This window comes from Dipodomys merriami, unplaced genomic scaffold (assembly GCF_024711535.1).
Source record: "Dipodomys merriami isolate MVZ:Mamm:240054 unplaced genomic scaffold, mDipMer1.0.p SCAF_7, whole genome shotgun sequence".
Lineage (NCBI taxonomy): Eukaryota > Metazoa > Chordata > Mammalia > Rodentia > Heteromyidae > Dipodomys > Dipodomys merriami.
The window spans coordinates 50,558,560-50,572,229 of NW_027206290.1; the positions used below are offsets into that span (position 1 = coordinate 50,558,560).

The 13,670-nt window shown below is 45.9% G+C and overlaps 1 protein-coding gene across 1 annotated transcript in view; it reads left to right on the forward strand.

The window, feature by feature from the left end:
- Positions 1–13,670, forward strand: part of Acss1 (acyl-CoA synthetase short chain family member 1) — a 64,317-nt gene that overhangs the window by 34,492 nt on the left and 16,155 nt on the right. The window contains exons 3-7 of the mRNA XM_070006633.1: positions 3,305–3,504; positions 5,825–6,000; positions 6,390–6,542; positions 12,007–12,154; positions 13,054–13,191. Of these exons, the coding sequence (XP_069862734.1) occupies positions 3,305–3,504; positions 5,825–6,000; positions 6,390–6,542; positions 12,007–12,154; positions 13,054–13,191 (815 nt within the window). The remainder of the gene's footprint in view (positions 1–3,304; positions 3,505–5,824; positions 6,001–6,389; positions 6,543–12,006; positions 12,155–13,053; positions 13,192–13,670) is intronic.

The window sequence follows — 13,670 nt, forward strand, 5'->3', positions numbered from 1 at the left end:
TTCTCAGCCTTCTGAGTGTTGTTGAAAGAGGCTTCCAATCTCTTAACCCTTTCTAGGTCTCACAGCTGGGCTCCAGAGTTCCCTGCACCACATTATTTTTGGATCCACTTATCTATTATAGGGCATCTGGGCTGTTTCCACAACTTAGTTATTGTGAATAGTGCAGCAGTGAACATGGATGTGTGTGCAAGTGTCTTTACATAAATCATGCATTATTTATTTATTTTTCTACTATAATACACAGACATCTTACTTCTTTGGACTGGCATTAGGAAATGGCTAGAAGGGAAAGATGCTTTCAATATCAACCATGAAATATACAATAACAAACCTGTCCAGTTTTGATTGGAAGATAGATGAATAAATATGTAACAGGCCATTTCTTCTCTTTCCTCTGAGTTGTTTCTAGCTATTTCCTGTTTGGAGCTTATCTTCCATCCAGAGGCTAGAGGCAGGAGGTGCCTTTATACTGGGTGACTTCAGGCAGGTGTCAGCTGGATTATGTGTTAACACAAATCATTTCCAGTTGGTGTTATGAGTTGTATGTAGAGCTCTTTTTTCCTTTCCCCAAGGCAAGTCAGCAAAATGTTGTTTGTGTTAGAACTCAAGGTCAATGTATGTATTTGTATAACATCCTTTGCCTGTGGGCTGGAATGTTGTAGCAGATTCTGGAACCCCAAAGAGGCTGCAAAGGTCCCTTTGACCTCAACACTTACAGTCTTGGCAGAATGAACAGAAGGAGACTGACCTGAACACAGTGCAATTTTTGTTACTGTTGTTGTTGTTCTAAGGAATACATGGAGGCCTTTGTGGAAGGCCTGCCCCAGAACCTGTTCCAATTTCTGTGTGCATGTTGAGGTATTCATTCTCTAGGGGACAGATAGCCTTAGCCTAGTCTTTGGACCTCTTTGAGCTGCAATTCAGCTGTCTAGCTCCTGTGGCTGAACAAAATTGGTTTGTATAGGGCAAACCCACTCATTTTATTCTGGCTCATTCCTCCTCCCTACAGACAACCAATCTTGAAATCCTTCTTTGCCTTTAGACTGTAATGTAAGCCCAGAGGCTGAATGCCCTTCATACTTCATAATGTGCCATTGCTTCCCTATTTAGCCTCCTGGGGGGACACTGTCCCTCTTGTTTCCTTTGTTGTGCCAACATCCTCACCCACCACCAGGGAGCATTTTTAACACCTTAGGAATTCACCCAGCTGATTTTAGTCAGTGTAGAAAATGATTTCAAGCTGGGCAGTGGTGACTCACAACTATAATCCTAGCTACTCAGGAGGCTGAGATCTGAAGACTTAGGTTTGAAGTCAGCCCAGGCAGGAAAGTCCTCAAGACTCTTACCTTCAATTAATCACAAAGAAGATGGAAGTAGAGCTATGGCTCTACTAATACTGGCAAATGTACGTATGCGCGTGTGCGCGGGCACACACACACACACACACACACACACACACAATTTTGTGAGTTTCTATCTGTTGGAAAAGAGAATACTTCCTGAACATTCAGCTCCTGGGTGGGTCCTACTTGGAATATTTATACAATGCAGATAACAATTACTCTTTCTTGGACAATCACATGACTACACAGTTGTTGTAGGACACTAGCCCAGATATTTCTATGTAGACAGTCCATAGCACTTCCTTGATTTTACATCGCCACATTAGGGCTACAGAATGAAGGCTGAAATTTAACACTGCTGAATGGTGGGCACTCATATCTCCTTCTCCCCCAACAATGCGCAGAGGCCTAAGCCCTTCCCATCTATGATAAAGGAGCAGACGGAAAGGATCCTGACTTTCTTGTTTGTGTTAGTATAGCTGTTTCCTTAGCATTGTAGGATGTCATCAACAGCCTCCTTCCCAGAGCAGTAGCAATATTTTTGGGACTCAAATTTTGTGGATTTTGCTCTTGAGGGCCACTGTAACTTAGGCAAGGTGTGGGCGAAGCACCACTGAATGGCTTCTTTGTCCTTTTGAAAGCCTTAAGGAAGAGAGACAAAAATCCTTAAAAAGGCACTGGAGCCAGCATGGGCAGGATTTGCCAGTAGTGGGGTGAATGGTAGGCTGGACTTGGGATTTGTTTTCAACGGGTCTCCTTTGCAATATGGCTTTGGGGGGAAACAAAGGGCTTGTTGAGCTCCCTGCATGAGAAGGGGCTGTTCATTTCCATTACCCTATGGTTTCCCAGCTTAGTTGAACTTCACCTTTCTTGGAAGCCCTTTTGGTAACATTGCTTTGAGCAGAGGGGAGATGTGCTTGTTAGGGGCCCCCTAGGAGCTCAAAGGACTGCCCTTCCAGCTTATATGCACAGGCCTGTCTTGACTGATGCAGGGTTTCTTGTTGCAATGCAGGGAACAGGAATGTGGTCAGTGGTGGCCTTCTCGACCCAGGGGTAAGAGGCCTTGGCTTCCCCTCTTAGCCTGTCCTTCTCTGTTAGTCTCCTTTACTGCAAACAATTAATTAAAATCAAGTGATATACAGTAAAAGTGGGGAGATGATGGATGATTATAACGGTCAAGTCCAAGTTCAGTGAGATCTGAGGATGATGAACTGGACTCTACTCTCGTCTTTGCTTTTCTCCCTTTCTGACTCCACATGGGACACTGGGGCAGCTCTGGAGCATACTGGGTTTTCTAGGGGTGGAGTTTCATAAACTCTGTTTGGACTGGCCTGGATCAATTCCAAGCCAATCCCATTTGCTTGAGGATGTGTTGTGTTCTGATTGGCTGGCCCAAACCTGCAGGAAGCCTAGGAGGGATGGGGCATTCTGCCACTTCTATAAAGGTGAAGGAAGCTGGGAGCATAGCACGTCTTTGTCTCTGGTGTCTGCTTAGTGCCTAGTCAAGTCACCACCTACCTATTCTGCCTCTGGTCTCTAGGCAGGGTGGGCATCTGCATGCCACTTGCTTTAGAGCTGGGGTCAGTTGACCAGGGCCATGGCTCATTGACTGGTGAGAAAAGATACCTTGGTGTTCCTAGCCTCAAAAGCAGGTCCACCCTTTCCCCTGCAATTTCATTTCCTTAGACAGTTCAATTTCTCAGAAATTTCTAGTATACTATCTACTTTCTAGACTTGTGTGGTCTCTGAGAAACTGCTTGAAATGTACACAATGTCCATGAAAATACAAATGTTGAAAACAGTTGTTTCTGGAAATGAACTTGCTCTGTAACAAGTACCTAAATATCTGCTATTTATCCAGCACTGGGCTGAGTATACAACATTTACCGTTTGTGAATTGCATCACTAAAAACGATCCCAGTGCTTTGGCCCTTCTCCATCTTTTCTTTCTTGTGTTGTAGGGAACTGCTGGAGACCACATGCCGCCTGGCCAACACGCTGAAGAGACATGGAGTCAACCGTGGGGACCGTGTGGCCATCTACATGCCTGTCTCCCCTCTGGCTGTGGCAGCGATGCTGGCCTGTGCCAGGATCGGAGCTGTTCACACTGTCGTCTTTGCTGGGTTCAGTGCTGAGTCCTTGGCTGGGCGAATCAATGATGGTAATCACTAGGAAGTCCCCTGGTTCTGGTTCCTGGAGGCTAGGACATCAGGATGGAGACTATTAGAAGGGAGCTAGATATAAATAAAAGGTCTCTCAGACAGACGGTACATACTACTAGGAATGAGGACATGGGTGAATGAGTATCTGTTTGGGAAGCTAAGATCTGAGTGTGTTGGTTTTGGCAAGCTAGAGAAAGGAGAAGGGAGGTTCAGGTGGAAAAAAGAGCAGAGGCACAGGTCACGTGGTTGGAGGAGTAGAGCTTGTGTGTGGGCCAGGTGGGGCTGGCAGGGCTGCAGGGCAGGGAAGAGCACCGAGGCTGCTTGACAGTGGAGATGTAGGGGAAGCTGTCTCAGGTGGAAGGAACAAAGGGAGAACTGTCCAGAGGTGTGGAGACAGGTGACGGGGCATGTACAATCACTTGAAAGTTTTCTGACAGCAGGCGGGTCAGGTTTCTGAAAAGAGCCACACAATAGTGTCTCCTTGCTGCTGCTGGCTGTGTAGATGGTAGTCCAGTGTCTATGCAATGTGATTCCTGCTCTTTCCAACTCAGGTAGATTACTTGCCTTCCCAAGGAAGATGCTAGGTGCCGGGAGCGGTGGAGAGTTCTTGTGCCTTGTGTTTTCTTAATTTCTTTTGCAGATAGTTCATTACTAGTGCATAGAAATACAGATAAATTGTGTGTGTGTGTGTGTGTGTGTGTGTGTGTGTGTGTGTGTGTGTGTGTGTGTGTGTGTGTGTGTGTGTGTGTGTGTGTGTTAGGAACACAGGACCTTGTGCATGCTAGGCAACTACTACTACCACTGAGCTGCATCCAGCTCTGGGTTTCCCCTCTCCTCTTCTCCCCTTCCCTTCTCTCACCTCCTTTTCTCTTAACTTCCCTCTCTTGTTCTTTTGGAAGAATTTGAGAAGGATTGGTGTTAATTCTTCCATAGTCATTCTTTACTCACCAGTGAAGCTATTTGGTTCTGGTCTTTTCTACGTTCGGAGGTGACTCCTCTCTCTCTCTCTCTCTCTCTCTCTCTCTCTCTCTCTCTCACTCTCTCTCATGTGCTCAAGCATCCTTCTATTTACAGCTTTTGTTGGTAGTTAGTGATAAGAGTATCACAGACTTTCCTGCCCAGATTGGCTTTGAACTGTGATCCTCAGAAGATCTCAGACTTCTGAGTAGCTAGGATGACAGACATGAGCCACCGGTACCTGGCTTGACTATTCTCTTTTTAATGAGGAAACAAGCACAAAGAAGTGACTTACCCTGAGTCATTCAGCTGGGAAGTAGACGAGCTAAGATTTTTGTCCACCAGCAATTGTGCTTTTAGGATTATACCAGGCTGCCCCCCCCCTTTTTTTTGCTGCTATAGCCGTGATTACCAAGTGTATTTACTAAGGGTCTTTGAGATGAGCGATAATAGTTGATTCTAGGTGACGACAGATTTAGTAGCTGGGTTCTGGGGCAGCTCTTAGAACCTCACAACTCCTGAACCACCAGGGCAACTCTGTGGCCTCAGCAGGGGGCTTTTCTCTGGGATTTTGCCTCTAAGAACCTTCTCCTTCAGCTCATCTGGGCTGTGGCTCTAGGAAGAAGCATATACAAGGAATCCCAGTTCTTCTGCCCTTAGCTCTGGGAGAGGCCTTGGCACAGAGTGATTTAAAAGTTTCAAGGATACAGTGAGGGCTTCCAGGTAGTACTACCGCTGGATATTTGCTCCAGACTTTTCCATAGGGGTTGACTGTAGAGCCCAGCACAGCTACAACATCTGTGGATTATTTCACACCAAGGTAAAAAGCCAGGGGAACATTCCCTTTAAGGTAAGGGTGAACAGGCCTCTCCTGGGCACCTATCAGATGATGCCCTGTTCCCTCAATGGAGAAGATTCTTGGCCTGTGTAACTCACCCTGGACTGGGCCTGGCAACCTAAAATCTCCTGGGACTTTGTCTGTGGGTATTGCTTTGCCATTGTAGTTGCTGTGGACACTGTGTAAGCCCATCAGCACGCAAGGCTCTTGGGCAAGTGAGAGAGAGGAAAGGAAGTCTGGTTGTAAACTTTATGATGTCTACCTGAGACGGAAGAGTTGAACTTGAAGGCACTTTGTTTCCGGCTCCTTTCTGCTCATCCTTGAGCCAGGTTGTGGGGCTGGTACTCTGTATGGCACACTGAGGTTTCAATGTAGGCAGATCCTCAGTTTTTTAGTTGATTTTTTTTTCTTACTCAAGATTGGACTTTGTCTTTCATATACTTAGAATGTGTGGCTGCAAGAAGGCTCTGAGGGCTGAAAGGGGAGGGAGTTGGTCAGGCATGTTGCTGTTGTCTCTCTATTAGCTAAGTGCAAGGTGGTGATCACCTTCAACCAAGGACTCCGGGGAGGGCGTGTGGTGGAGCTCAAGAAAATAGTGGATGAAGCAGTGAAAATTTGCCCAACCATCCAACATGTCCTGGTGGCTCACAGGACAGACAACAAGGTCCACATGGGAGACCTGGACATCCCCCTTGAGCAGGTGAGTTACTTCATTTTCTGTGGATGGAAGGGTATTATTAAGATATTGGGTCTGGCACTTGTCCAGGTATGGTTCCCAATCTGGACTCCTTAGGGGGTGCCCAGGGTTCCTTGGTGATAGTCCTTCCTTCCTCTCTTCGTCATTGTTGTCATCCTCCCTTCCTCTTCCTCCTCCTTTTCCTCTTCCTCCTCCCATCCTTTCTCTTTTTTTTTTCTCCTTAGGATTTAACCCTTAGCCAAGCATACTCTACCATTGAGCTATATACCTTCCATCTTTTTATTTTGTGTGTTCTCTGCATGGCAGCTGGGCCATGGTGACCCAGGGAAGCTGAGGGCAGGGGGGAGAGGCTAAATGCCCTAGACTGGTTGTGTGATTCTTCTCCCTTCTAGGAGATGGCCAAGGAGGCCCCTGTGTGCAGTCCAGAGAGCATGAGCAGTGAGGACATGCTCTTTCTGCTATACACCTCAGGAAGTACTGGAATGCCTAAGGGGCTGGTCCACACCCAGGCAGGCTACCTGTTGTATGCTGCCCTGACCCACAAGGTAGGGAGGGGCCAGTGCCAGGAAGTGGGCTGAAATTGCATGGGGCTCTGAGCAGGTTGAGGAGGGGCTGAACACTTCCTGTGAGCAAAACGCCAATTGAGGTGCTGTGCTGGTGTTTAGTTGTAGCGTGTTTATAAGCAGGGTGGCTGTGAGTTGTGCTGTGGCAGCAAATTGTGTGTGTGCATGAGAAAATATGAATTCTCCATCTAAGCCTTGCTGTAGTCCTGTAGCCCCTCTGCTCTGCCCCATCTTCTGTGGGCTGAGGCCTGAGGGATGATGGGCCCTTGATGGTTCTGACTTTCCATGGTAATGGGTAGTGCTATTCAGCGGGCTCTGACCTTTCATTCTGATAGCTGGTGTTACTCTCTGATGCTCTCAGTCACTTCTGCCTTCATGCATTGCTTACTCCTTAAAAATGTAAGAAATTGGGCTGGGAAGGTGGCTCAGTGGTAGAGTGCTTGCCTTGCATGCCTGAGGTCCTGGGTTTGATTCCTTAGCACCACATAAGCAAAAAAGAAAAAAGCCGGAAGTGGCGCTGTGGCTCAAGTGGTAGAGTACTAGCCTTGAGCTGAAATGCTGAGGGACAGCGCCCAGGCCCAGAGTTCAGGCCCCATGACCGGACCAAAAAAAAAAAAGTAAGAAATTGTATCTTACAATACCTTTGTATTGTACAAAGAAAAAATTTACACAACAGAAACTCAGGATGAGGGTTGAGTTCAGTGGTAGGATTCATACTTAGCATGTACAAGTCCAAATTTTGTCCCTAGCATCAGCACCACAACCACCACCACTACCATCATCATCTAAAACTGCATTAGTATTAAGATAAATACATTTCCTATTATATATGTTATATATATATATATATAACATATATATATATATATATATATATATATATATATTTCCCCCTCCACTTAAATGTTTATCTTTTGCTGGGAGCTGGTGGCTTACACCTGTAATCCTACTTATTCAGGAGGCTATCTGAGGAACTCAGTTCAACACCAGCTGGAACAGAAAAATCCGAGAGATTCTTATCTCCACTTAACCAGCCAAAAGCCAGAAAGGAAGGTGAGGTATGCCTCAAGTGGTAGAGTGTCAACCTTGAGCAAAAAAGCTAAATAAGAGTGTGAGGCCCTGAGTTCAAGCCCCTGTATCAGCACACATAGTCACACACAAAAGCTCCTCTATTTATCTTAAAGCAATTTTGTGAGTCCCTAAAATGTGGTATCATAAAATAAAAAAATTACTATAATAAAAAACTGGACTTTAGTATGTAGAAATTGCATTGCAGTAGATCACCCTTTAAGGATATTAAGCAAATGATTGAGGAAGGTATTATTCAAAATATGCATAGATCAGGGGCTGGGAAGGTGGCTCAGTGATAGAGCGCTTGCCTTGCATGCATGAGGCCCTGGGTTCGATTCCTCAGCACCACATAAGCAGAAAAAAAAGCCGGAAGTGGTGCTATGGCTCAAGTGGTAGCATGCTAGCCTTGAGCGCCCAGACCCAGAGTTCAGGCCCCACGACTGGACCCTCCCACAAAAATGCATAGATAAGTATTTATTTAGAGATGGGTAGTTGGGGATATTGGTTTAATATCCTATCTCTGATTACCTTGAGGAATAGCTGACACTTTGCAGGCTGGTTAGAGTTTCTAGGTGTTACCAGTGGACTAGATTCTCTGCTGTAAAAGGCTGATGTGGCTGCTGCTAGCATCAGCAAAGGGAACTGTGTGGTTCTGTTGATCTGGAAACCCAGGTGAGCAGGCTCACTCTCCTAGCTGGCATCTCCTTTCCTTGACTTGGTTACCTGTGCCATTAGGCCAGGCTTCCTCAGATGGGCTGCTCTAGGAGTCAGAGCTTTAACAGTGCCTGCAAGATCTTCACTGAGTTGAGTTCCATGGCCTAAATTTTGACTTTGTCATGGTGTAGGGGGTTGGATGGAAAATGCTGATTGGCCAGGATGACCACATAAGTCTTTAGCCCCTGACTATGATGGTGGAGCTAGGTGGTTACCCTGTGTTGGACAGCTTTCCATCACTGTGACAAAATACCTAAGAAAGTCAACTTCAAGGAGGAAAGATTTATATTGACTCAGTTTCAGATCATGGTCACTTGGCTCAGTTGTTTCTGAGTCTGTGGTCAATTGGCACACTGGCACTATGGAAAAGCAAAGCCACTCACCTCATGGTGGCCAGAGAGAGAAAGGGAGACAAGGGCCAGGGACAAGATATTGCCCCTAAAGGTTGGCCCCCAGTGACCTACTTCTTCCAACTAGGTCCTGCCTTCTACAATGTCTACTAGTCTACCCAGTTATGAACTCATTAATGGATGGATTCCATCAATGAGGTCAGAGCCCTCAATGATATTTATTTCTTATTTCTTAACTGGCAGCCAGACATTTAGCACATGGCCTTTGGATGACATTGTAGATCCAAACTATAAGATCCCCAAGAGGGCATTCCAGGGGGAAGCTCTGAGAAGCAGGGACAGGGGAAGAACCACGTGTATCTGTACATGTGCATTGCCATCATGCCCAGCACTAAGCCTGTTGACAGTAAGACAGAAAGACAGACTGGGCAGACTCGTATCCTTATTGATGTTCTTGCCTCTGGCTGCTGGCTGACCTTCCTTTAGTGATGGAACCTTTCTTGACCTCAGTATTTTCTCATCTGAAAAGCCTCATCTCTCCTTAGTTCCTGAGGGGACATTGCAAAGATTGACAGACTGTTAGTAAAAGAGTTTGGAAAATGTAATTGCTGAGACCAAATGCCAAGAAAGTTCCAGGCTGGATCTGTTTCCTTTAATTTATGTAAAATTACAAGGAAGCTGTCATTTGTGTTTAAAGTATTACCAGAATACTAAAACAAAAGAGAGTAGGGTAATGAGAATTGGAGCAATTTTTGAATTTCTGTTCAGTATTTGATTTTTCTTTTCCTTTTTAAAAAAATTTTTTTTGTAATGCCAGTACTGGAGCTTGAATAGTGGGCCTCATGCTCTTCTTAGCTTTTCCACTCAAGGCTAATGCTCTATCATTTGAGACACACATTGAGATTTAGGTGGTTAATTGGAGATAAGAGTCTCATGGACTTTTCTGCCTGTGCTTGGAACATGGTCCTTAGATCTTAGCCTATTGAGTAGCTAGGATTACAGGCAGGAGCCACTGGGGCCCAGATGATTTTCTTTTTTTGATCATCAGGAACAGGAACTTTGAGGCATTTGTCTTGGATAAAACTAAACAGAAGTAGGAATGAGAAGGGAGGTGTGTGTCTTCTTATTTACTTGGTGTTGAAGACCTGATCCATACCAAATCAGCAGTGTTCAGAACTTGGAGTACAGGGCCTGGAATGTCCATGGGAGCACAGGCAATGAACTAACTGCTGCGCTCAATGGAAGCAACAAAGGATAAAGGCCTGCCTAGATAAAAGTGTGGCTCCCATCCAGGTGTATTCTCCAGCTCTGTTCCTGGAACGGCCGCTTTAGTTAGTTTTTTGTAGCTCCTAAAACTGCCCGAGTCTCTGTTTCTTCAGCGTTAAGATGGCTTTGTGTCCCCACACTGAGGGCTGCCCTGCTGCTCAGGTAACAATGTGTATCAAGTCTTTGGCATATCAAGTCTTTGGCACAAAGGTTGTTGATGCTTTTGTCAGTGTTGCTGTGATGGTTGTGATCTCAGGTATAAGTGTGTGTTATGTGTATGTGAATGTTCGTGCATGCACATGTGTAGGCACATGTGTGAAGGGGCATGGATGTGTTTGCTTGTATGTCGATGTGTATGGGTACATGTGCATGTGCATATGTTTGCTCCCATATGTGCATGTATATTTGTATGTGCACATGCAAATGGTCTTGAGCTGTTAGGGAAGAAGGAGGTAGATCCTGAAGGGTAGTTGTGAGTGATTGGGGGCCGTGCACTATGGTCAGGGTACATCCTGGCTGCTGGGTCTTTTGGAGAATGGCCAGCCCCAGGCATCTGGTTTCTCTCCAAGAACTGTGGTAAGAGAAGTCTCCAGCCCTGTGAAAGATTTGGCTATTTGGGACCAAGCTGTATTCAGCTAGTTGCCTTTCAACTAGTGAGTGCTGATGGACTTTGGGTGATGGTGTGTTGATCAGTGAAAGTGCTTTCTTCCTGGTAGTTGCCTTTCAACTAGTGAGTGCTGATGGACTTTGGGTGATGGTGTGTTGATCAGTGAAAGTGCTTTCTTCCTGGAGGATCTTTCCTTGGGCTGGAGACATAGCTCCCTTCCCCAGGAGACTTCTGACTTAGCCTGTTGAGTAGCCAGTATTACAGGTGTGAGCCACTGATTTAAAGTTGAATGCCAGGTGCTGGTGGCTCATGCCTCTAATCCTAGCTACCCAGGAAGCTAAGGTCTGAAGATCATGGTTCAAAAGCCATCCTGAGTAAGAAAGTCAGTGAGACTCATCTCCAATTAGCCACCAGAAAAGCAGAAGTGGAGTTATGGTTCAAAGTGGTAGAGTACTAGTCTTGAACAGAAGAACTCAGGGAGAGCAAACAGGCCCTGAGTTCAATTCCCACCACTACCGACAAAAAAAGTTGAGCATAAGATCATGCAGAAAGGCATGTACAAGACACTAGGTTGATTTTTTTTTTTTGTCGGTGTGTGGTTGAACTCTGGGCTTGAGTGCTGTCCCTGCGCTCTTCAGTCAAGGTGAGTGCTCTACTGCTTGAGCCACAGCACCACTTCCAAGACACTATGTTGAAAACAAACTTTACAACTTTGCAGCGGAGAGGAAAGGGATGGTAGGGGAAAAACAAAGGAGGGGGTAACAATACTCAATAGAAAATGGACTCATTACCTTGCTCATGTAACTGTAACCCCTCTGTACAGTATCTTTACATTAAAAATGTATATTAAGAAAAATAAATAAATACTATGTATATTAGCAAAAAATAAATAAAAAAAGCTTATGCAGAAATGTACCATATCTTTTTCCTTTCTTTCTTCTTCTTTTTGGGGCTCATGCATGCTAAGCAGGTGCTGTACCACTGAGCCATATCACAAGTCCAGGCACTCACATCTTAAACACACAACTAGATGGAAGTTTTACTTTTGGATGCATGCCCCTTTCAGAACATGGGGCATCTCCCACTTTGAAAGACTCCCATGTGCTATCCCAGGTGGTCTCCAGGGCAACCTTCATTGTCTAGATTGGTATTTGTCTGACTTTGAGCTTCTTCCTGCAACACATACTTGAATTATATGTAGCTTCTTTTCCCCACGGTTATACTCAAGGGTCACTCTGCAGTCACCTGCCTCAGTTATCCTCTCTTCTGCTGTATGCTGTGTGAAGCGTCTTCAATGTCCTCTCTTAGCCTGCTGCTTGTGTCTGTGGGTGGCTGGAGCTCACTGTGCATGTGTGACACAGTGATGTCTTGGTGATAGTTTGGGAAATGTGGCAGGGTAGAGAGAACAAACTCCTGATTGTCCCCTCCTTGTCCGCAGCTTGTGTTTGACTACCAACCAGGTGATGTCTTCGGCTGTGTCGCTGACATTGGGTGGATCACAGGCCACAGCTATGTGGTGTATGGCCCCCTCTGTAATGGAGCCACAAGTGTCCTTTTTGAGAGTACCCCAGTTTACCCTGATGCTGGTGAGGACTGAGGACCCTGTTTGGGGCCTGCACTGGGTTGTATGGGAGGGAGTTGGGGGCTGGAGAAAAGGTTTACAGAAGGTCGGAGACTGGATTTTGGTTTAGGTATGGTTCTTGTGATCTTGTTGGCAAGATGCCAAATGAACATTGTAGCTTCTGTGCTTTGAGACCTACCCAGGGGATTGGAGCCCAGAACTGCACCCAGGAAGATCACATGAACCATAGGAAGGAGTCTGACTAGAAGTCAGCCAAAATCTTATCTCCAAATCACTCACTCCAGCATTCTTCACCCTCTAACCTATGCTACCTGCCTTAGGCCTTCACTTTAGCGTTGTTCCTCTCACCTCTATGGCCACCTCACCTGATCAGACCTGGCCTTTCCTTGAAGCTGCGTACTTCCTCTAATCTCCCTAAGCCTGCCACCATAACCCCTCAGTTCCTGGGCCCTCATCCATCAAACAGATCATTTTGAGAATGTGATCATGTCTGGCACACTTTTGCCAGTGGTTCCAAATATTTGTGGGCATCTTCATGTAATGCAGTTGTAGTGACTCTGCCTGCAAGCTCATGCCTGGGCATTCCAGCAGGGCTGGATGCAGTCAGGAGAGAGAGTGTGGGGACAATGAGGGGTTTTACAGGGTTCGGGTGTATGTGCTAGGCATATGGTCTTGTGTCCTGCACGTGCTGGGCAGTGGCTGCATTGTCACCAGGGGAAGGCCAGAAATCCTTTAGGGGACATTTAATTAGGACAGAGTCAAAGTTCTATGTCATATTTTGAAATCCACAGTAATAACACTTAGAACAAATTCCTGGATAGCTCCTGCAGGATAACCTGTGTGGATGTGGATTGTCTTTGATGGGCTCTCTTCTCCTGACTGTGGACTTGGATTCTGCTGTAGGTCGGTACTGGGAAACAGTGCAGAGGTTACAGATCAGTCAGTTCTATGGTGCCCCCACGGCCATCCGACTGCTGCTGAGATACGGCGATTCCTGGGTAAAGAAGTATGATCGCTCCTCCCTGCGCACTTTGGGGTCAGGTGAGCACTGCCCTGTAGCAGGAGAGAGTGTGTCTGTACCCACTGACCTGGGGGCTCTTCCAGCTGGGGGTTGGACAGGAGTCCTGAACGAGTAAGCTGTAAGGAAAGTGTTTCACTGTTTGAGCCACAGTGAGTCTAAATCTAGTGAGTGTTGCTGCATGACAGCCCTGCAGAATCTAAAGACAAAGCAAGTATTTTATTTTATTTAGTTTTTTAACTGATGCTGAGATAGTAAAATTACAGATATCAAGTATTCAGCTTGAAAGATTGAAGGATGTGTGTGTGTGTGTGTGTGTGTGTGTGTGTGTGTGTGTGTGTGTGTGTGTGTGTGTGTGTGTGTGTGTGTGTGTGTTTGGTCAGTCATGGGCTTGGGTGCTGTCTATGAGCTTTTTCACTCAAGGTTAGTGCTCTGTCACTTGGAGCCACAGCGCCTCTTTTGTATTTTGGGTGGTTAATTGGAGATAAGAGTCTCATAGACT